At 43.4% G+C, this 24,815-nt stretch overlaps 1 protein-coding gene and 1 pseudogene across 1 annotated transcript; one reads left to right on the forward strand and one right to left on the reverse strand.

Annotated features, from left to right (window-relative positions):
* Positions 1-1,773: 1,773 nt before the first annotated feature.
* On the forward strand, positions 1,774-1,869 carry LOC116914184 (annotated as a pseudogene).
* Positions 1,870-3,284: 1,415 nt separating this feature from the next.
* Acod1 (aconitate decarboxylase 1) lies at positions 3,285-11,874 on the reverse strand. Its single transcript, XM_032918250.1, has 5 exons — positions 11,768-11,874; positions 9,557-9,718; positions 8,756-8,845; positions 7,020-7,225; positions 3,285-4,854 (listed from the first exon to the last, which is right to left on the reverse strand). The coding sequence occupies exons 1-5, from the start codon at positions 11,777-11,779 to the stop codon at positions 3,759-3,761; spliced, it is 1,566 nt and encodes a 521-aa protein (XP_032774141.1). The 5' UTR covers positions 11,780-11,874; the 3' UTR covers positions 3,285-3,758.
* Between the last annotated feature and the right edge of the window lie 12,941 nt (positions 11,875-24,815).

Below are 24,815 nucleotides of genomic sequence, written 5' to 3' on the forward strand. Positions count from 1 at the left end.
GTTCATGGCAAGGGCCGTTGGGCATAATGTTCTTAGTAAGACAGGTAGGAAGAGGGGTGTTTTATAATATATTTAGAACATGGTGTCTTAGAGGAAATAATTGGAAGAATCTGTTGAAGTAAAAATAGCTTAGCTCTGACCAAATGAACTACACACTCTGTGGCCTCACAGGCACTTGAAGTATGATCTCCGTTATACCTGGGTAGCCATCATTAAATTATTCAATCCGTGCATCTTCTGCACTAGCATTCTTCATTGAGTCACCACTTTTTAAAAAAAAAAAAAAAGCAACACCATCATGCCACATTTGGGACAAATGGGCTTCTGACTTACCCCTGGACTTTGCCCTGGAGATCCAGAGGTAACTGGTGGTTGCTTTGTAACATAAGCTCCAATAAAAAGCAGGGAGAATTTACATGAAGTGGGGATGGAAACTTTTGAGTTTATGAATGAGCCAGAAGGCCGGACTAATTTTAGCTCTCGTGTTCTTCCGGGTTCACATAAAGTCGTGGCATTTTTAGAAGTTATGTGTCTTGCGTTGTTTTCACAGGCTGTACAGATAGAAAGAATTGGTGCCCAGAATATAGGCACTGGGATGGTAGCTAGTAAATTACTCAACTGTAGGAAACATACCGAATTCTTAGTTTTTGTCAACTATCAGATGGCATTTTCTTTCTTTATTCTGTCTGTCTGTCTGTCTGTGCATTTGCCATGTGTGCATGTGTGCATGTGTGCATGAGTGGAGGCCAGAGCTTGATGTTGGTGGCTTCCATTGCTCTCCGCCTTATGAGACAGGATTTCTCACTGAACCTGGAGCTCACTGCTTGGCCGCACTGGTTGGCCTGTGAGCTCCCCGGTTCTTTCCGTCTCTGCCTCCACAGTGCTGGGGTTACAGGTGCAGGCCAGCATGCCTGGCTTTCCCTGTGGATACCTGAGAGCTGAATGAAGTTGATCCTCATGGGACGTGGTGAGCTCTTTACCCAACAAGTCACCCACTACCCTCAATTCTCTCATTTTTTTTTTTTTTTTATGTAGGGCTGAAGACAGGATCAACAAAATTGTTTTCTAAATGATTAAAAATGATTCACAACATGTGCAGTTGCGGGTGGCTTTCTGCCGGTGGGGAAGGACCCCACATTTGTGCATACACTTCACAGGCTTGTCACAACCCTGGCAGGAATGCTGACTTCCTCCTAATTTGACTCCCTCTAGCCTTGTTCTGTGCTAGCTCCTGCTCGAATTGACTGGGAAGCTTCATTTCCAAGGTGTCCCTGGTTGTGTCACGGCCCAGGAATGACTGCGTTTAATTGCATTAAGGGAAGGCTCTTCTACTTAGGACCCCAACACACTCAGATCCTGACAGCTACACCAGGATGGGAAAACAGGCAGTGGGGCCTAACCAGAGCAGGCACCAAGGTGGCTCCATGTCCAGTCACACTGGAATGTAGGCTCCTGCGAACTGGAGGCTAGGCTTGTTTCATTGTGCATCCAATCACCTGGACTTGGTACATCCCTTGGCGGGTACGAAGTCCTCACCGTCATGTGGTAATTGAATAGCAGGCTTGTGTTTATCTGAATTTCATGAGGTTTCCCATACAAGCTACTCTAGACGTTAACAGCAACAAAGGGAGGGGAATAAAGTGTTGATCCCCAAGTGGAAAACTATCCAACCCACTTCAGTGACAGAAGCCAAGTACATGTGCCTCTCCATTGTAGGGCTCCGATCATATGAAATACGTTGAAAAGACAAAACTATATTTTAAAGGCTCACACTGGGTGCTCGCTTCAGTGATACTGGAACGATACAGAGTAGATTAGCATGGCCCCTGAAAGGACAACATGCAGATTCGTGAAGCCTTCCGTATTTTTTTTTTAGGGAATAACATTTGAAATGTAAATAAATATATCTAAGAAAGAATTAAGGGGGTTGGGGATTTAGCTCATTGGTAGAGCGCTTGCCTAGCAAGCGCAAGGCCCTGGGTTCGGTCCCCAGCTCCAAAAATAAATAAATAAATAAATAAATAAATAAATAAATAAATAAATAAATAAAATAAATTAAAATTTCAAAAAAAAAAGTAAGTCTGGTAGAATTCTGCCCCATCCCCATCTGGCCTTGGGCTTTTCTTGGTTGGGAGTCTTGTAATGACTGCTTCTGTTTTTTTGGTTTTTTTTTTTCAGGGTTGTAGGGCTATTTAAATTGTTTATATGATCTTGATTTAACTTTGGTAAGTGGTATTTTTCTATAAAACCATCCATTTCATTAAAATTTTCCAATTTTGGGGAATTCAGGCTTTCGAAGTAAGACCTAAGGATTCTTTAAATTTCCTCAGTGTCAGTTGTTATGTATCCCTTTTCTTATTGATTTTTTTTTAAATTTGGATACTGTTCCTCTGTCTGTTAAAAAAATAAAAATAGAAAAATAAAAGAAGCTCATATTGGGATAGGTATTGGAGGTGGGCACCGGGACTTATGTCAAATAGGTGTGTAGGAGGCTTTAGAGGTAACGGTAGCCTTCCAGAACTCAGCTATGGCAATGTGAGCGCAAGTTTACTATCCGTCCTTGAATGGTGTGCTTCAGGTGGGTGATCACACAGTATCAATAAGACTGCTAAGCATGTTTTTTAAAAAAGGAGCATATTCTAACAATCTCCATTCTACCTAGCTGGAGTACTTATTTTTTGACTTTTTTCTTTGTTTGGTTTTGTTGTTGTTGTTGTTGTTGTTGTTTTGGGATTCTATCACTTTCTATGGTGATTTCTAAACATTATATTTTCTTTGTGTATGTATCATTCTGCCTTTTTTTTTCTTTTCTTCCATTGGATTATCACTTTTTTTTAAGGTAAGGATTTATTTATTTATTTATTTATTTATTTATTTATTTATTTATTATGAGTACACCATAGCTGTCTTCAGACACCAGAAGAGGGCATCAGACTCCATTACACATGGCTATGAGCCATCACGTGATGGCTGGGATTTGAACTCAGGACCTCTGGAAAGAGCAGTCAGGCTCTTAACCACTGAGCTGTCTCTCCAGCCCAGATGATCACTTTTCTAATTACATTTTACCCCTATGAACTGAGAACTAACTCATTCTGCTGGAGATCTCAAATGGTTACCCAATGTACTTCTCTGTGAACACTTGCAAGTCAATATCTGGAACTAAGTGCCTGTTCTGTTCTTGAGAACGGCAGGAATTCAGTAGATATTTCAGCACAGTTGCTAATGTGATATCTGTGTACTTGGTGGTTAATATCTTCATTACCCACACATTTGCAATGTTCCCCCTTTCATTTTTATTGTCTCCAACTTCTCAAATTTTCTCAAAATAATTTTTGAGGTAACAGACTAATTCATAGAAAGAGTGAAACTATGGGTCTTAAGCCTTCCCTGCTGCAGCTCAGATTGTCTTATCTCTGCAGAAGAGAAGCTGAAGCAGAAGGATTCAAGGCTATATGTGGAAGAATACAAGGTGCCTGCCACTCCCTCAAACCAGCCATTGCAGAGAGGAGGGTTGGGCAGTACCCACCCTCTCTGGATAATTGGTGGGTAGACCAAGCTTGCTCCCTCTGCAGCCAGCCACATGCACATTCCTCTACATCTATGAAGTTCCCGGAGCTAATAAATAATTCCTCAGAAAAGATTATAAGCAGACAACAGGTGACTTAGACTTTAACCCTTGTGAATACACATCAGATCCTGCGTTGTTTAAAGGTGGTAGGACTGGTTTCTACCAAACTTATAGGACAAGACTCCTTCTAAATACACTTCTCTCTTGTTTCTGGACTATCCACCTTGCTGCATTCATGGCTGGGCATATGGAGCAGTAAACTAAAACATTGTATCTCTTCCATTGCAACCTTGTTTAGATATTGGTAAACTTGGGCAAACTTGTGTGATGGAATGAGAATATGCTGGATAGTTTGGAAGCCTCGTCTTGGACAGAGGGTCCTTTCAGAAGTCTGGTTAGCGTGGTGCAGTCTTCTAGGTCTTCTAGTTTTTCTACTACCTTTATAAGGCTTTCTACTGTGTCCTCGCCTAGAATCTTTGAGGCGGAACTTCTTGTGCAGATCCTCCTGGCTCAGTGGTTTCCTCCAGTGACCATAGAAGGTGTCAGAGCGCTCGGTGAAAGTGGTTCCATCCTTTAGAGTGATGCTTATTTCACAGTAGAGCGTGTTGAAGCTCGGCAGGTTGTCGGGAGGATGTTCCAGTTCCACCTTCTTGAGCAACTCTTTCACCTGAGGCCTGTTGACCTTCTGGCTATAGAAGGATGGGACAGTGACGCTACCGTCGAGCAGCATGGCACAGGCCACATACTGGAAGGAATGACGGGCTTCATGCTCTGAGTCCGGGAAGGGCCTGTTTACGTACTGGACATCAGGGATCCTGAGCATGATTCTCTCGATGTGGTCAGCAGGAAGCAGGGCTCTTTCTGAAGTCACGAGGTGCTTTCTCACAGCTGCGGCTGCGTCTGCCACCCAGTGGGTAGCCAGATGTGCCGGGAAGCTCTTAAAGGCCACGTCCTGCTGGTCCAAGAGCCAGATGTGAGAATCCAGGCTTGGAAGGTCTTTGGGGGAGTAGTTGGCATAGAAGGCGCCAAACCCTGACCCCAGGTCCAAGATCTGTTTGTTTCCTTGGAGGCCCAGCATTGCCAGAAAGGTGGCTTCCATCCCATGCTTGGCTGCATTGCCGATATGAAGGGGCTTAGTCTGAGTGGCAGCATTTGCTATGGGCGCCCCGGCATGGGAAACAGCAATAGCCAAGGCCTCACGGCACTTTGTTAAGCTGAGCCCCAAAAACTTGGATGTGGCAGCAGCACTTCCCAGAGTCCCCACCACAGAGGGAGGATGGAACCTGGAAGACAAAAGCAAGTAATTCAACCGATGGGTGGATGGATAAAAATGTGCTACATAGAGATGATGGGATGTTACTCCGCTGCAAAGAAAAAATAAATCATTAAATTTGCAGGTGATGGGCGGAAGTGGAGAAAACTATACTGAGTGACAAACACCACATGTTATCTCTTATATGTGGATCCTAGCTTTGAATCTCTTGGTTAGTACACTTAACTTTGAGTATATGTGGAAGTATATGAGTATATGAGTATATCCAGGAATCTAGGAACAGGCATGGTATGGTTACCATAAGGAAGAGAGGATAGTAAAATACAGGTAGAACGAAAGTGGAGAAGGAGATATTGGGGTTGGAAAGTTTCAAATATGGAGGGCCCGGGAAATGGGGAAATGAGATGTTAGCCAGAGAGGTAATCAAAGCAAAGGGCGCATGGGAAAGTTGTATGGAAACCACCAGTCTTCCGACCCAAGAAGAACAGCTAATTGGAGAGGACAGTAGGACCCAAGGGATGAGAGAAGTCAGTGGAACACCCAGGCTAAAAGTTCAAGTTGGGGAAATGCAGCCTGGGGCTGCTTTAGTCAAAACTAAGGATACAGGATGAAATCTTGTGAGCATTCATTAAATTGTAAGCTAATTAAAATGTATAATATTTTATAAATAAAGAGAGATTTAAAAGAGGTACTCTGCATGGGCAGACAATGCCTCTTCCAGTAGACATGAGTTAGTAAGTGAAAATCTCAGCATCAGGCAAGGGCTACCTGCCTACAAGTTGTTGTTCAGGGAGGCCACAAAGGGACCCAAAGCAATTCAAGCCATTGCTATCACTGGACATTGTGCGCTACAACACTAAGTGACATGCTGGTGAGATTTGCCCAATTGGTGCAGTAATGGCATGAAAATCATGGGTGTAACCAACTGCTCCACAGGAGAGCTTTTATATCTGGAGCCGTAAGCCTGGTCAAAGCCCACGACTAGGGAGGTCAAAGGTCTGAAGAAGGGCCGTGGGCTGGAATCTACTGTTGTTTTGCTAAATGGTCATGCCACTAATCTGCATTCCAAGTATTTGTACTTACACCTGTGCTGCTATCGGAGAAGCTTCTTTTTGAAGGAGGCAGAGATTAAAGAGGGCGGAGACTCCCCACTGGCCAAAACGATGATTACAAATGGCTCTGAGCTGTTGATGGGTTACCCATCTTTACCAACTTCTCACTGTCCAAGGCTCAGGGAACTTGGAAGAAGATGGCAGAAAAGAATTTAAGGACTGGTAGATGGGAGGAAAGCTATGGGATGCGGACTTGCAGACATGGCATGACTGTTGTACACATCAAGCTCACGGTGCTACTCTTGTGTGACGAAGCCCAAGGAGGGGGTAACCAGACCCCAACCCTATTGGAGACACATTGCAGTAGTAAGTAGGGGGGAGCGTCACCCCTTTAAGGATGTGCCTGTTGGTAGGTTGCTCACGCCCTGGTGTATGATCACACACACATGGGTGCATATGGGTAGCACCAATTAGACTCAGGGTTACAAATAAATAAATAAATAAATAAAGAAAGAAATAAATAAATAAGAATAAGATCTCAGCCGAGAGGAAGATTAAGTGGGAGAGCTGGACAGAGGGAGTGATCAATACACCATGAATCAATGGTGAAACATTTAGAGAATAAAAATTCAATTTAAAAAATTATGGGGGCCGGAGAGATGGTCCAACACTTAAGAGTATGTACTGCTTTTGCGGAGGACCCGGATTTCATTCCAAGACTTACAACTTGTGGCTCACAACTGCCTGTAATTCCAGCATAAGGGGGATCCAGTGATACCCAGAATACTCCTGAATGCAAGTGATAGGAGACACCTTGGAGTGACGGACCCGAAACTTTCCTCACGGTTTTAGTAGCTAGATTGGCTTTATAGTCCCAAGGGAGGTTTTCATAATCATTTCCAAATCACACCTTTCTATAGAGACCTGGGGCTTGTTATAGGGCTGAAAATGGTGTATCCTTCAGCTGTGAGGGGAACGGTTTGCGCCAGCATCTACAGCCAGACAGCTCTACACAGACAGCTACTGACAGGCAGGGGGCAGTGTAGCCCACAGCTCTTCACAGACAGCTACTGACAGGCAGGGGAAAGTGTGGCGCTTCTTGATGGGTTCAGGCTCTCTATACCTCTTTGGTATGTCCTTGGCCTCCTTGGAGAAGTGCAACAATCGTCCTTGTACTTCAATACCAACGTTGAACGCCAGCAGCAGGTCAAGGCCAGAAAACTTTGGCGTCTGAGGCAGGGCTTCCGATAAAGCTGTGAGCACAGGTAGGACAGCCCCGGAAGGGTGGGTGGCAGGGTGCCACGTGTCATCAAAATCCATGGAGTGAATCTGTATGAATAGATACAAACTAACACCCTCAGAAATGCCCTTGAATACACTGGCTTTTGGTCTGGCTTTTAATTTAGCAATGATCTTGAGAATTTGGGGGAACCTCATTATCTGATATTATACCCTAAAAATTGGTTGTGGTTATTTTTAATTTTTAAATACCTTAAATATTTAATTATTTTAATTAATTTTATTAAAAATTCATAGAATATATTTTAATCATAATTCTCCTCCCCCCTCTCCCAGATCTTTCCCACATCCCAACTTATCCAATTCCTCTCTCTCTCTCTCTCTCTCTCTCTCTCTCTCTCTCTCTCAGACTGGCAAACAAACACAAAAAGCAAACAAACTACAATTTAAAAAGTAAGAAAGAAAAGAAAAACAAGATATAAAAATTGATACTGTTTGCAAAGAAAAAAATTAGCTTATGTATTAGCCACACTGAAGGGTGAGCCCCAGGCCCAGCAGTAACTGGTTGTGGTTCCTAACCTCATGCTGGGTCAACAGTTGTCCTTGGCTCCTCTGTCTCCTCACAGCGGGGCCCTGGAGAGTAGCTAGTGATTTTCTAGAGGATGCTGAGACCAGAGCTCCTGGGAAGATCTATACTTTCCCTGGCAAGGCTGTACTTTCCTTCTTCCTTTACTTTGAAACAAGACATACTAAAAATTTAATATCATTTATTATATTTTGGGTCATATATTTTCTGTGTATCGGTTATGAAGGAATTTAAAAATTTTATCAAAGTTGCAAGAACAGCAAAGAGCTCTCGAACCTACATTACCTACTAAGCTGTATCTTAAAATGATTATTTTATGTCCTAAGGTTTTGTCCTTTTTCATCTAAGCCATTTATTTTTTCCATATATGAAACATTAGTAACAATCAGAAAATGATTTAAACATAGATTTTTATGCCTATCCAATGTGGCTAGTGGGTTTTATATTACCTGAAGGACATGCTGTGGCTTTACTTCCATTAGTCTGAGAGACTGTCCCCACAAACAAGTTATTATGACTCTTGAATCCCAACATGCTCTCCCCCATCTCCTCTCTCTCTCTCTCTCTCTCTCTCTCTCACACACACACACACACACACACACACACACACACACACACACACACACACAGACTTGTAGGCATTCCCTGATACAACATGAAAGTTATCTATCAGATGAAAAGTTCTAATTTTTCCCCAATTTTTCATTCTTTCTTTCTGAATAAGCAACTGTCGATTGATGATGAATAGACACTGGGAGCCATGACAGAAGGAATCAAAAAAGGCATTATGTTTGGATAATACACATCCTACTTCTTTTCTTTTGCTATGTCTAGAATTATAATACTTTATGAGTGTTTTTAATCGAGATCCCCTTCTACTTTATAATTTGTGGGGGGAAGTACTACTTTATTGTAGAGACAGGAAAATGAGGAGGAAGGGCAAGCAACCTCAGATTTCTGAACCTCAGGGATCTCCTTCCTGCCTCTGGAGCTGTAATGATTTAATTAAAGAAAAGATTGACAAACTTTCTTACAGCGACACCGTTAACAAAAGCAGCATATGTGGGAGGGAGCCTGAAGTCTGGTCGACCCCAAACGGTGCTGGAGGTGTTGGAACTGTAGATCTGGAACAGAGGGACACCAGTTAATGCAACACTACACTGAGTTGGCATTCCAAGAGTTACTCTTCATCCTGGAGTCAGGCCTCACGGGATCCCTGTGAGGGTAGACCAGCTGTCCCAGATGTGGATCTTCCTTGCAAAGGAATATACAGCATTAACCTTATAGGGAGGAGGACATAGATCTGCTTATCCCCAAGTCATGATCTAGAAGCTCCATGCAAGCAAGTCTGAATCTACTCTTATTTGATCTTGGGGTAAGTACTGGAGATGGGAGACAAAATGAGGCACACCAAGTACATGCTATTGAGAATATCTGCTGTGTCTCCTTGTATCTCCTGTGGACATGCCCACTTTCTGCTCAGAGAACTTGAATAGAGTTTCCTCCAGAAAATAGTTCATGAACATGCTGTCTGAGGTAACTTCAGAAGTGGAAAATTTCACTTCTGAAATTTTTGGGTCGAAATGTACTTTTGGTTCTACAAATAAATAGCCGTGAGATGTTACCAATGGATGGTGTTAAGACTGAATTAGTTATGGGTAGGAATGGACTTTAAAAATGAGATTATGAAAAAGAGGGACTGATACAAATGTACAGGACTATGCTGTGCACACCAATCTAAGTGGAGTGGGTTGAAAACAGGTATAGACCTTGGGAGTCCGTCTGTGCATGCGTGTTTGTTTCTTCATCTTGAAAGCAAAGTCTGAACTTCTTACTTTACTATATTGGGTGACATTATGGAACACTTCCGTGCCTGTCCCCAGGAAACCAACGCCCAGAGAGTCCAGGATCATCCTCTTGCTCCGCTGAATGACGCCATCTGTCAGGTGGCCCACTCTCAAGCCGTGAATCATACTGGCAAAGCTCTCTGTGACAGACTTCAAAGAGAAGAAGGTTAGAACCGCACACCCAGTCTGTATCCACTCACTTTATTTGAGACCTCCCAGTAAAGAGCTTTCCTTCGTGAGAAGAAACCTGCTTGATGTAATTGAGTTTCCTTTCTGCAAAGCAATTGATTGCTCAGTAGGCACGGGGAGATGGAAATGTGCAGTAATGAGGTTCTTTGCCCAGTCACACTGATAATGTGGGCTGCTCAGCAGATGATGTCAACAAAACATGGTAGGAGGAGCCTAGGCAGAGGGGAGGATAGAAGGACAAGTGTCCACAAAGTGGGGACATCTGAACGGGAAGTGCATTCAGATTGCTAAGCACTGCTCCTACTCGATTTGTGTCAGGTACGAAAATGAGTGTTCCAAGTGCATTGTACATTGTTGCCCATGAGGATGTGGAAAGATGCAGGTTGGTAAGCACATGACAAAAGAGGTGATGGAGAATCGTGAAGGGAAGCCTAGACCAGGGTGGGAGGAGGGTGGAAGGACGTTGTGCTTTGTGACCATTGCGTGTAGAAGGTGATCAAACCAAACACAAGCCCTCAGGGTAGAATGATTGGCATCTCCAGAGGACTTAGCAATTCGTTTAAATATCAAGCTTTTCAGTGCATAGGTAATAATTTTGATTCTATGTCCCTTCACAGGAAAATATAATTCAAAAATACCCAACTGGAAAGGGCTCTCACCACATGCCTAGCTCGGAGTTCTTTAGTGAACTATTTAGTAATTTTCCTTTCCACATCTGACAATCACGTTATTGCTTAACTTCCTGTCCATCTCTGATTGCAACGTCGCTCATTTACAAACAATAGCCAGAAGATTTATCAGACTGGAGAATCTGAAGGGACTAAGGTCTCTCACGCTGGGCTCATGGTCAGGATAGAGACACAGAACAGAACCAGTGCCTGCAGGAAAATCTTTCACTTTCACTACCCACCAGCCTTGTTTTCTCTTCTTTTTCTTTTTTTCTTTTTCTTTCTGAGGCAGGGTTTTTCTATGTGGCCCTGGCTAGCCTGGACTCACTATGTAGCTTAGACTGGCCTTGAACTTGTGACAATTCTCCTGTTTCAGTCCTAAGAGTCCAGATTTACCGGTCATATAACGACTGTCATTTTCAAGAGAATGGAATATTTGTTACATTTTTGAAGTTTTGACAGAAAAACCAAGAGTGCTTGGAGTAGGAAAAAGGAGAGAAGACAGCTTAGAGAGCAAAAGGGTTCTGCTGTGGATGTTTCTGGCTAGGGCTGAGGAAGATAATGATACTGCTTTTCATACTCATAAATGTTTTGATATGCAGAATATTTATATGCAGAAGAGGAGGGAAGGAGGAAAAGTGCTGACTTAATAATAATCAGCTGGCTTAATTTCCAAGTACCAGTTGAATGCTGGACGAATAGCAGATGAGGGGCAGCCGCATAGACCCCAAGGCATTGCTTGTGTGATTTATGTCGGACCAGTGGGCTCCCCTGACCTGATAGTGCTGAATGTGGTCTGTGAACGCTCCCTTGAAGGGAGAGATTACAGGGGGATGGCTCTGCTCAGATATCTGTGAGTCCTACTTCATCTACAAGTCAAGTGTCTTGCAGGCGAACTTGACTTTGTGTATCTTTTTAGTAAAATCCTGTGACTAATGAGTATGGAGTCATTTTATAATAAGTGTCAGGAGCCCTTGTGAGCTCCTTGTGCACAGCTCTCCAAACTGGCAAATCAGAAAGTGAGGTCATCCAACTTAAAGACTACAGAGACCATGAGAGCACATAGATAATCACAGATGTGATGTGCGCCTATCCCACAGAGGACACACACGAAACCAAGAGAACTTACAGTGCCTAAGAGCAAGCAATGGGATCACACGTGTTACCTGCCAAAAACTGATGGGAACTATCAGGTAGCAATCAGGCAGCTCAGAGACCACGAGAAAAGTTGAGATGTCAATTCGGCAGCAGAGCAGAAGACTAGTAAAAGACCAACTGATTGAGAAAGGAAGGATCAAACCAGAAAAACAATTTAGGCAAGCTTCGTCAAATGCTACAATACCTTGAGCATCATGATGCTTTGGAAGGTACCTCTGGCTCAGGAGTGAATGGTAGGATCAGTTGCTGGCTGTGTGCCTTGAGTGGCCGGGTGCCTTTATACACAGTCATTCCCTCCAGCTCCTTCCCTTTCACTTTTGTTTGAACCATGGAATTTCCACCATTTCAACACCTCCCAAATGACCTCACTTAAACTTCCTTTGTGCTACTGTGTAGAGCTCACTGATAGATGGAGTGCTGATGAGAGGGATGCTTTATAGTAGCCATAATCTGATGATTCCTCACAGATATAAGGGGAAATTAACTCATAATTAAAAGGGGATGGACTGTCTTAGCCAGAGTCCATAGGTGAGAAGAGTGTGTTGTCTTTGTTAGGCATTCTATTCCTGAAAAGTTATCATAAGGAAATAGCAAGAATGTGCTAGAGGAAGAAACATCGCCAGGACTGCCAGGGCAAGGAGTCATTCACAGCCTTATCACTGACTTATCACTGTCACCATCCAACCATGAACCAGCTTCTAGGAATAATGCAAACCTCGCTGGCTGTGTCTTAGTGAACTTAGAACCTGTTTAATGGAAGGAAATTCATGCCTGGTTCTGTGAACGTAGCCACTAATGACATCGTAACCTCAGAGGAGATAACCCAGAGGTCACTAACGTAGTCACTAAGTATGCCATAACCCTAGAGGTCATGAACCTACTAATAGTAGGAGAACCTACTTCTGCCATTTTCCTAACCCTAGCTTCATTCTAATTAATTATCTGCAGACAAGTGTGGCTCTCAGCCCTCATCAAAGATGCTTCTTTTTACAGTAGATGGAGACGACCACAACTATCTACAAATGGTCAAAATGCTAAGTGAGCATGGGGTGCCCAATGGCAATTGGTTTACCAACAATGATACCCCTACACTTAGGGTTCAGAGACAGTTGATAAAGAGGAGATGGAGATGCTGTAAGAGCCTGAAAACCAGGGTGCCTGCTGCAAGACAGTTCTGAGGACCAGGGTGTCTGCTGCAAGATCTTTCTAGATGTAACAGGAAAGCTGCACCCAAGAATGTCAGCAACATGTTTGCCCAAATAGTATCTACATACTAATGACTCCAACTAACAAGGTAGCAAGGATGGGGAAACTTCCTAAGAGTCTTGGGATGAGCTCCTTAATGTTATCCAACCAGAAGTGGTCAACCCTAAACACATGAACATATAAGTAGCATTAATGGGACTCATTAGGTTGTGTGTGTGTGTGTGTGTGTGTGTGTGTGTGTGTGTGTGTATGTGTGTGTGTGTGTATGTGTGTGTGTGCGTGTGTAATATTCTGTATGTGCACATGTGTATGTAAATAATAACTAAAGAAGAGGTCATGGATTTGTGAGGAATGGTGGCCAGACTTGGAAGAGGAGAAGAAGGAGGGGTGGAAATGTTGTAAATAAATAAAGTAAAATCTCCAAAAAAGGAGGAGGAAGAAGAGGAGAAAGAGGAGGAAGAGGAGAAGGAGGAGGAGGAAGAAGAGAAGGAGGAGGAGGAAGAGGAGAAGGAGGAGGAGGTCTCTAGAACCAGGTGCTCAGGCAGGCAGGATTCTGGCTCTGTTCAGTCTTCTGGTTCTGACCTGTGTCCTGGCCCTCACATGTTCCGGAGAAAGAATACCTTCACGTTTTTGGAGAGGAGACAGACTGGTTAAGAGTCTTGCCACACTGGAGGCTCCTGCCCCAAGCAGGGAATTTTCTGAGACCAGCCTCCAGGCTCTGCCTGTAGCTGCAGGTTGGGGAGGGGGGACTCCTCTTCCTTCAGCCCCCAAGGTTCCACATTTTGGGTGCAGAAGGTAATTCATTCATGCAACAACTTGAAATACCCAAGATGCAGTGCTTCAAAGACTTGTGAAGATTTGCAACTCAAGCCTTCAAGACCTGCCAGCGACAGGAGGTATGCTATGCTTGTTATGCTATGCTTGTTACCCCTGTCAGTGATCCCTCTGCAGACTCACTCTGCCAGGGATTGCTATTGGCTAGCACGCCAAAGCCCCTAAGAGCATTCAAACTGCAATACTTGCCAACGGTCTGTTGGCTGTCACCCTGAAGCCTGGTGAGAGCACAGGACTGTAACACTTGTAACTTCCGGGCTTCCGGGCTAGGCACCCTGAGGCCCGTTGAGCTGCAACACTCACAGTCTTTCTTAATTTGCACCCTGAAGAGAGCCGAGAGTGCAGAGCTGACCGAATCTTGGTTGGTACCCTGCTGCCGCCAAGGACCTCAGAGGAGCCACTTCTGTGTTTGAGTCTTTACTGTTCTCTTTGAATTGTTTCAACATAGCAAATACAGTTTCCTAATTTTCCCTTTACCGTCTACTTACTTCATTATTAGAAGGTGTGTGATACAGGAGAATTAACCTGGTGAACTGGTGAATTTCAGCTGGTGAACTGGCTAGAAACTCAACAAAAATTCAATGGTGGAAACCCATGGGAAGTCAACAGGAACCATTGCAATTAATGGAACATTTTTGGAATGCTGAGAGAGAGAGATGGACTTTGCCACGCTTCTGTTGTTTGGAGCATTTATGCTTCTCTAGAACAAAATACCAGGACTCTGTAAGCGATTTCAAAGTGATTGGCACAGCTACCAGTTTCCAATGTCAGAGGTCAGGCTTGCTGTAGTGAGCCCAATCAACACCCTGCTAGGAATGTTGTTCTTGTTTCTTTGAGTTTCCTTTCATGGGTATCTGCCACCACTCACGAAGGACTGAGGTAAGGTTCTGAAGAAACTGAAGGTTTCTGGTATGAGTGACACCAGACTTACCAGGAGGTGTCCTGACCAAACCTGGCCTGACTACCTGCTAAATTGTTGGCCGCCGAGACTTGCATTTAATTTTTTCTTTCTTCCAAACTGCACATGACCAAAAACTTTTGTCCTGTGGGCCTCTTGGTCGCTGGCTGTCACACCACAAGCAGTGAGCATGCCAAGAGGCCTATAGGTTGCTAAGTTGTGATCAACACCTAACAGGTGTGTTGTGATCGCCTGATGCAGAAGGCACTGGGACTTGGGGACATTACAAGCTGTGCACCTGCAAGGGGCTTCCCATCAAAAGCTGGAAAGTCTGCTGGTACAGAGTCCCTTGTAAGCTTGGCACAGGGTTTCACATCAGGTTGGTGCAGCACAGGGTGGTGACATAAAACCATCCTGTTTTCTTGAGGAAGGTAAGAGGCCTTCCTCTTGGGGATATCCAGGTTTGTTCCATACAACCCGAGGCCATGGAGGCAATGAATGACAGGAGCTGGGAGGATACATGGTCTTGAACGCCTTCTTCAGGGACCAGAATCATTAATTATTCACCATGGGGATGGGTTAGTCTGGAACCCTGACAAGAGTCTGCAAACCAAAAATTCCCAAGAGGTTGTAATATTTTCCATTGCTCTTCTTCAGGTTCATTTCTTTAAATATCTAAAATGTTTTGTAATTAACTTGGGTGGAATTTGTCGACTTGAATTTGATGGCTCTCAGGGTACTTGGCGATATTTTCTCTGGAAATATGCTTCAGGTGAGTGTTAAAGGTTCTCGTCGAGGACTATTGTATAGTAGTTAACAGATGGTGGGACCTATGCGTGTATTGGAATTGGATCTGAGTGGTGTTTCCTTGGGGTGGCATCAACATTGATCAATAGGCTTTTCAGTGTTTCCTGAAGGGATTCTCTCCTGTACAGAGAGAGCACAATGAGGAGCACATTCCTCTAGTGTCCCCATTGTCAAGTCCTCCAGGAGGTTTCTCTTAATCTTCCCTTCTAACCAAGAAATAGGATTCCCTCACATACAATGTGCTGCCCATGACAAAGCCTAATCTTTTTACAACTTGTGAAACTGAAAATAAAAACGAAAGAATTATTTTGCTTTTTCCAGACTTTGTTTAAATGTTGCATGGAAGTTCAAACTCAAAAACTGGTGAAAGTGTCATTTTGAATATTTAACTACCAAGTTTGGAGGCCTAAGAGGGACTAACATGGCAGTCAATTCTTGGTGTTAGCCCTTTAAAATCTAGTAGGAATCAGGGACCAATGGATTTCTTCTGAAAGGCTCCTATTCTGATAAAGTACCTGTCCTTTTCTTCAGAGAGGCAGAATGAAGAATTCCAAGACCGGATTCCAACCAATGTACAACCTGCAGAGAGGGAAGACAATGGAGAAGAATGTTCTCTATGCTTCCAAAAACAGTCATGTAGAGGACCATGACCCATCCCAGCAGATGGTGTATTTGGGAAAGGAACAATGTAATTATTTCCAGGTCCTTGAAAGTAACTCTTATTAGATCAAAAAATTGGTTTTAGTGGAAAAATGTTAATTCTTGACCACTATTGTTGTCTTAAACACTCCTCATGAAAGTATAAAACAAAACAATTGCAAAGGAATTTGGGCCTCTGACTTGAATGTACATTTCTACAGCAGAAGGCCCTTCTAACAGTGAAAAAAACAAATTGTGTACTGATACCTTGGTATGAAAATCTTAACTAGGTGGTTTTCTACAGACAACTGGAAATAGAACAGAACTTTGAGGAGAAGTCCGTTGGGGGCTCTAATTAATCACACTTCTTTTTCTTTGTACTCAGAGGAGGGACAACTAGTCTTCAAGATGTTCAGAGGAACAGGCTTGAGCCCAGATCTTGGGGTCTGACTAGGGCTGTTCATGTGTTCACTAATGTTTAGGTATCTAACTCAAGCTGAGAGGACCTGCATAGCAGCCTGTAAACTGAAGAAAGAACTCGGGGACCAAAAGATTGACCGCTTGCTAGGAGAGGCAGTTGTGGTCACTGCTGTTTGCTCCTAGAAACCACAAACCATTGATTTGTATGAAAAGGGGGTGATGAATTTATTCACTTATTCATAATTCATAAAGACTTCCATCTGGAGACGTTGGAGGTTTTCATTATCCCCCATAATTGACATAGCTCTTAATGATCCACTTTTATTGACAATTTTTAAATTTAAAATTTAATTACATCTTTTTCCTAACTCCTCCCACACATTTCTCATTCCTTTCTCAAGCCATATTTATGGCTTCCTTTTCCTTCAATTATTATTGTTTTACACACCACACACACACACACACACATACACACACACACACACACACCCATCAAAACAACCCGTTGGGTATGTCTACTGTTGCCTGTATGTATGATTTTTAGGGCCATCCATTTGGTATTTCACCTTGGACAAACATCTAGAAGGCTCATCTAAGGGGAGACTAATTTTCCCTCTCTCAGTAGTCATTATTAACCCATGTTTGACTACTCCTTCACAGCAGATGTCAGGGCCAAGAGAGCATTCCTCTTCCTGAGTGCTGGGATTGAGCACTGACATGGGAGGATGCATCAGGCCCTGATAGCCTGCACCAGATCAAAAAAATATTGTTGCCATGCAAGGCCAGAGAGATTTTTTTGCAGTTGTAACTCTCCAAAACAGAAGGAGAGTAGACCTTCTAACTGTCGAGGAGGGGGCTATTCTTCCTCCTAGAAGAGGGTAGGCAAAAAAAGAGATAAATGAAAGAAAGTTATGGGAGTGTCTCCATAACGACCACAAGCTGATAGAAGTTTGCAGAGTGCGTACAGAAGTACCCATCTCTCTCCCTTTGCAATGGCAGAAAGCGGTACCTTGGTGAACCCATAAAAGAAAGATTATACTTGGAGTCCCTTATCCAAGAGTGGGTCTGCTTTATGAAGAGTTATGCTGTTTTAATCTAGTTGTCATCTGAAGCAGTCTAATGTAAAAGTCATCCTGAATGAAGACCATCTTGCTTGTTGAACTGCATAGCAAATAAAGTGATATCCAGGACTAAGGAAATGTGTCTTATCCAGTCTTTTACGGGAGTCTCACAGGGGAAAAATTTGTTTTGCTGCTGTTCTGACTCAGAGCAGCACACAAAGCCACCATCAGATATCAATCTGTGTGTTGTTTTCAACATATTTTATGGGGGTGTGTGGGGGGACATTTTCAATTCCTTATTGCTGTCAGCAAATGACCTCAGATCTGCTCACTGCCTCTCTCATTCACATACATTGTTCTGAGTCAAAGGCATGAAAGACTCATAAAGGAGAAATAGGAAACATGATACAATCGAGGCTGTGTGTTCAGCTGAACTTGTTGGTGTTAATTACATTGCAAACTCAAAGTATAGTCATTGGTTGCAAGGTTCGCTTATAGGTGGGTTCATTCTGAATGGGTTGAATTTACAGTGTGTAGGAAGAATGAGTATATTATAGTCTCAAGGCACATGTGACTTATTACAGGCTGAGTGAATGTTTGATTTGTAAAGGCAAGTTCCATGCAGTAGTTCTCAGAACAACCGTTCCCACAGAAGAGAATTGTCTGCCTGAATCAATGAGGAATAGCTGAGGGTATAGCACAAAACTTGAGTGTGCTTCCTCGATCTATCAACAACTAGCAGAACCATGGGGTTCATGGTTCAAGAGGTGGCAGAGAATGTCTTGGTTGCCTGCCCTCACAGGGCCTTTAGAAAATACTCATTAGTACTGCTCGTTAGTAACACTCTTCTTGGTTCTATTATTTGAACCCTATTTATCGAGCTTCTTAAAAATTCATCTCCTCTTGCCTAGAATAGTACAAACTTGAAATGGTTTTATATATATATATATATATATAAACCCCTTATAGAAATGATGTTTATATATATATATATATATATATATTCAACCCCTTATAGAAATGATGTTTGGAAGACCCTCCCCCAACTGCTACCCCCCTTAACTATGCCTTGTCCTAACAGCAGATAGGGCTACTTCTTCAGAATGGGAATTATAGAGGTAGAAAGGGTCCCAGAACCCTTAGAACAAAGTGCTGTTGGCAGTAGACTGTCATTTGGCAGGCCACCTTGCAGTCCTACCTTAGTAAAGTGGCTTTAGAGAATGAGGCAAAAATCTCAATTGAACAAAAACAGACAGGAATTCCTCCAGCACATTTGGGTCAGAGAAACAGACTGCAGCCCACAGGATTGATGGTCACACCATTAGCAATGCAGGCGGTGATAACAGTGAAAGTATGGCGTCTGGTACGGAAGTGATGGGAGTGTCTCCATAACGACTGGAAGCTGATAGAAATTTCCAGAGTGTGTAACAGAAGTACCCATCTCTCTCCCTTTGCAATGGCAGAAGCCAGAACCTTGGTGGACCCATTGCTCCCTTTCCTTTTGCATTTTATTTGTGGGTACACGCCTTTAGATGCTTAGGGCCTACCTGGTTCTATTCAATGAAGAGAGGAACTGGAGAATTCACCCATGTGGATCGTTCATTAGATGAGGAAGAAGAAGAAGGATTTCTAAGGAGGCAGCCTGAGGATCAAGTGTGGCTTGTAACCAGCTCCTGGCCAGGGTCGTATCTCTTGGATACTCTTTTGAGAAGAAAGATGACCTTCAAGACTCACTGGTGACAATTTCTGTCTCAGGCAGGGCCTCAGCCAGTCTCCAGGACTAAGCCTGAAGGGAGAGTTCATCCCCATAGCTGTTCCCAGGTTCTAAGACTCACCAGTTCAGAAACCTGTGGCTCCAGACTTTGAATTCTGCTTCTCCAGGGCCTTACAACTCCAACCTCCATGCCAGAGACCTGTGTTCTTGCTACCATTATAGGTAATACTTTTTTCCTAGAATTCTCTGCCAAGACCAGCTCTTCCCTGACATCCTGAAGCCTTCTGAGAACTTTCGATTTGTAACACTTTCCAACAATCATTTGGATGTCACCCAGACACCTTGTGGGAACATAGGGCTATCACACTTGCAACCTCTGGGCTCCGTACCCTGAAGCTGCTGAAGATTGAATGCTGTGCTATTCCTATTCCTCTCCCAGCCACTTCCCAAGGCTGCTCAGAGTGCAGCGCATGTGTCAGACACATTCTTGATTTGCATCCTGATGCCTAGGCATGCACAGAGCAAAGTGTGTAAGAGAAAGAAGCTCAGGGGACAATCAGAAAAGAGTAGGTATTCTGGTTATCCTAAGCAGTCAGTGAAGACTCAGAGAAAAGGATTTGTGGTCATAGGTTGAGGATCCAGCCATGTTTAGATGCTATTTGTCAGCCTGAATTGGCATTCCCAACCTTGGTCCAGATTGGGAAAGCCCACAGAGAGGTTCAATATCTGCTCCAACGGTAGCTGTGTTCATCAAAGAACCATCTAGGAATTTGCATAATATGCATGGACTCCATACAACTTCTAGGGGAAAGGTAGGTCCTTATTCTCAACAAACAAACAAACATTTAGGGAGACTATGGGCAGAGGTCATATTTAGAGGTCTTTGTGTAGGATTCTATAATTTACTGTTGTAGAGTTTATGTAGCTGGTGTTTAGAGTGACCTTGATGCATTGAAAGGAAACATATCAATGTTTTTTACATTAGTTTTGTGTGTGCGGATGTGTCTGTGTGTGTCTATGTGTGCATATGTGTATGGGCACATATATGCCACGACTCTTATGTTGTTAGAGAACAACTTTGGGAGTTGGTTCTTACCTTCCATTCTCCATGTGGGTCCTTGGTATTGAACTCAAGTTGTCAGGCTCAAGTGCCTTTACCTGTGAGCCACCTCCCCAGCCCCAGCTTTCACAGTAGATTAAAAACAGGTGGGGCTGAAGCAAAAAAAAAAAAAAAAAAAAAGGAAAGGGGAAATGATGTAATTCTAATTCTTCCTAGCATAAGTGTCCATATTTACTCCATTTATTTACATACATGAATGTTGTAGATAATTTCTCTTTTACAAAGGAACTCCACAAATGTTATCACCACTATTACTATGAATATTTTTGCTGATTTTTGAGACAGGGTCTTGCTTTGTAGCTTAGACTATCCTCAAACTCCCAATCCCTCAACGTCCTGGAGTTAGAAGTGCTCTCTACTACATACTCTGATACTCTCAAACAGAATAGAAGAAAGGCAAAATTCTGAGCGATAATTATTTTTGTGGTGGTGAGTTTTCACTCTCAACCTGGCCCATTCTAGAGAGAGTCTTGGTGGGGAATCATTTAGATAAGGTTAACTTGTGGGCATATCAATGGTGGTGGTGGTTGGGGGTTGATTGTTAATTGAGGTGAGAAGACCAACCCTGAAAGTGGGTTGTATCATTCATGGGCTGGACCCTGGAGTGGATAAGAGCACAGAAAGCTAGCTGGGTCCCAAGCAAGTTTCCAAGCCATCAAGCAAGCCTAAGTTTATTCTTTCTTTGCTCTTGTCTGTGGATTTGAATGCAACACAGTTGCTTGTGTTCAGATCTTAGCTTACAAGAAATGAGGAACTGTGGTATGGAATTGCACCAGTGGAATAAACCCTGTCCTCCCCTAAGCTGCTTTTGATCAGGGTGTTTTATTGCAACAGAGACGATGAGACAGCAGCAGGGAGGTCTGGAGATGCTTATTTGCAAGGCAAACTTTCCATGAAAATGGAGAAGTGACCACGATGGTCTTAGTTGTCTCACCACAGACAGGCTTCACAAAAGAAGCGATGGGCGTGCATTGGAGAAGGGGAGAGCCTCTTCATGAAACAGCTCTAGCAAATTAGATCCCTGCAGATGTGCCTAGCTCAGAGGAAGATAGACAATAGCCAACTGATTTATGAAAGGAAACTCAACCGCAGTAATGGGGCAAGTATACATTGCGGATGGCCGTTATTAAGAAGACTATGGGTAGGAGGTGTTGGTAAGGATGTGAGACAAAGGAGAATTTGCACATGGTTGATGGGAAGGCAAATCCATAAAGCCATCATGAAAAACAGGAATGGGGGGGTGTTGAAAGCAGAATCACTGTGTAATTTGCCAAGCTCACTAGGGGTTTGATGCCCCAAAGAAATGAAGTCAATTCACTGGAGAGCCATTGAACTCCTGTGCTCACTCTATTCCTATTCACAATGGCCAAGGGGTAGAAACAACCTGCGTCTATTAAGTGATGAAAGGGCAGAGGGGATGGCATACATACAAAGAGCAATGCTAGTCAGTCACTAAGAGTTCACTCCTCTCAAAAGGGACCGAAGGCAACTGGATACACTGTGACACGAGAAAGGCCCTGAAGGACAGATACAGCCTGCCCTCAAGTATCTGTGCAGTAGTAGTAAAAGTTGACCTCACAGGAATTGAACGTGAAGTGATTGCCAGAAGTTGGAGAGAGATCAAGAGAGGGAAGCTATGAGGACAGATTGATCCGCGGGAACTAAATTAGTTAGGTAGGCACAAAAAAGTTCTGGCATAAAAGAAAACAGAGAGCACACAACAGAAAGTGTCAACAGAAAACCCAAGCAAACACACAAGCAAGCAAAATAAGCAAACTCTCACAAACGCAAGCTCTGGTCTGCCGTTGAGCAGTGAGGTGGCTGTAGAGAGCAGCCATAGATTATACGTTTCAAAAACCCAGAGGAAGGATTCAAATGTTTTTACCATAGGCACATGATGCTATTGGAAACCGCTTTGTCAGTAAAATGCTTGCCGTACAAGTACGAGGGCTTGGGTTTGAATCCCCAGCTCCCACATAACAATCGAGAGTATGGGGGTGCAGGCTTGTAGCCTCAGAACTAGACGTGAAGACAGGAAGATCCCCAGAGTGCTGGCCAGATCATCTAGCCAATCAGAAAGCTACAGGTTCAGGGAGATCTTGTCTCAAAAACTAAGGTGAAAGTCAACTGAGGAAAGACATCCAAAGTCAATCTCTTGCCCCTATGTGCACACGGACACCCATGCATGCATCCCTACACACACATGTACAAAAGAAGTGCTCAGTGTTTGAGGAGATGGATATATTTAATCAATTTTAACATTGCACATATATACTTATGCCAAAACATCATTATCCTACCAAGATGTGCTATTTAATGTCATTATAAATAAACATAGTCAAGACGTTTAAAAATTTTGATAAATGCCGTTTCTTTGTTTTTCTAGAGCAAAGTAGCAGCCCTTGTTTTCCAGAAAAAACATCACATTGATCATCCCCCTGGATAAAGTAGCGTTGGTTGCAGCCCTGTGTAGAACCACAGAGAGTGGAACTGAAACTGTCTACAGCCACTGCTGGTCACATCTTCAGAGATCCTGGCTGGCTGGTGGCTCCATTGTAAGCCCCAGGAATGACCTTGGTGCAGAGTCACAGGGATCAGAGTCTCCAAGTTTTCTAACCTTTATATCAGTTCTTCAGAGGGACAGAACTGAATGTGTGTGTATGTATGCGTGTGTGTTTGTGTGTGTGTGTGTGCACGCACGCGCACGCACACACACATGTGGAGAGAGAGAGAGAGAGAGAGAGAGAGAGAGAGAGAGAGAGAGAGAGAGAAGAAAGAGGGAGGGTTATTTACTCAGTACAGTGGTTGGTTCACAACACTGTGAGGGCTGACAGGCCCAGGGAGAAGCAGTTGATAAATTGGAGACCCAGTGGAGCTCTTCTTCGGGTGGGTCAGGATAAATCTAGAGAATATAGAGCCAGTATTGAAGCTCCAACCCAGCCAGCAAGACTGAGACCCAGGAAGGGCAGATATTTTCTACCCCACCCCCACCCACAGACACTTCTTGCCAGCTAAAGGGCAATGTGGAGGAAGACTTCCGTCTGTTCTAGAGTGCCTGCTACTGACACCCATACTAGGGAGGGTGTTAGGCCGTACTCAGCTCATCAGTGGAAAAAGTCATGTGTTTAAATTTGTAGCAGTCGGAATTGCTGACTGGGATGGGGCACTTGCTTTTCGGTTTCCTTTCTCTCGACACCGCCCTTCTCTCCTGTGATGCTGTTGAGCAAAACCTGATGAGTCAACCTGTGGGTGACCATTGTTTCAGCTCGCAGCAAGCAGCTGGCATATCTTAGTAGAAGCTGCCACACTGTCCTGGCTCTGTGCTCACCAGCCCCGAAGGAAGGAAATGGAACCTGATTTTTAACAAAGACAATAAAACGAAGATGACCGAATCACCACAGAGATGATGCTTTCTACAAGTCAGTCACAGTAGCGAGCATAAAACTTAGCGTTCTCCACTTCCAGTACAAATGGGTTGCATGTGTGTGCCCATGTTCACGTGTGGGATTGCACACGCACGTGTGTGTGTGTGTATGTGTGTGTGTGTGCATGCACGCGTGCATGCATACATTCGTGTATGCAGGAAAATATTCAGAAAAGAACAATCAAAAGCAACATTTGGGTTATATTATTTTTTATTTCATCAATATGAACAATATGTATGTGTCAGAGAAAAATAAATTTAGTTAAAAAAATGAATTTACTTTGCATTAAATTTTGCATTGTTAGAAGTCACTAGTCTGTGTTTGCTTTGAATGTGTATGTGTTCTTTCTGCATTCTTTACCAACTTGTTAAAGTTTGGGTAGAATTTTACAGGCTTGCAGAAAAGCACTGAGTCCGCACGGTATAAAGTGAGGGAATGGGAACCACTGGATGAATTCCTGGCTATGAAACCATCTGAGGTGCAATCAGCTCGGCAGAGTGTTTTGTGATACCTGTTTGTGGGTGCTCAGACTTCTGATAACCCATCAGAATTATTTCCTGAACAAAACGCCAATGGCTTACGCTCTAAGATCAAGAATCGACAAATGGGATCTCATAAAACTGCAAAGCTTCTGTAAGGCAAAGGACACTGTGGTTAGGACAAAACGGCAACCAACAGATTGGGAAAAGATCTTTACCAATCCTACATCTGATAGAGGCCTTATATCCAAAATATACAAAGAACTCATGAAGTTAGACTGCAGGGATACAAATAAAACTATTAAAAATGGGGTTCAGAGCTAAACAAAGAATTCACAGCTGAGGAATGCCGAACGGCCGAGAAGCATCTAAAGAAATGTTCAACATCCTTAGACATAGGGGAAATACAAATCAAAACAACCCTGAGATTCCACCTCACACCAGTCAGAATGGCTAAGATCAAAAACTCCGGCGACAGAAGATGCTGGCAAGGATGTGGAGAAGGAGGAACACTCCTCCATTGTTGGTGGGATTGCAGACTGGTACAACCATTCTGGAAATCAGTCTGGAGGTTCCTCAGAAAATTGGACATTACACTACCTGAGGACCCAGCTATACCTCTCTTGGGC

Source organism: Rattus rattus, chromosome 12, assembly GCF_011064425.1.
Source record: "Rattus rattus isolate New Zealand chromosome 12, Rrattus_CSIRO_v1, whole genome shotgun sequence".
NCBI lineage: Eukaryota > Metazoa > Chordata > Mammalia > Rodentia > Muridae > Rattus > Rattus rattus.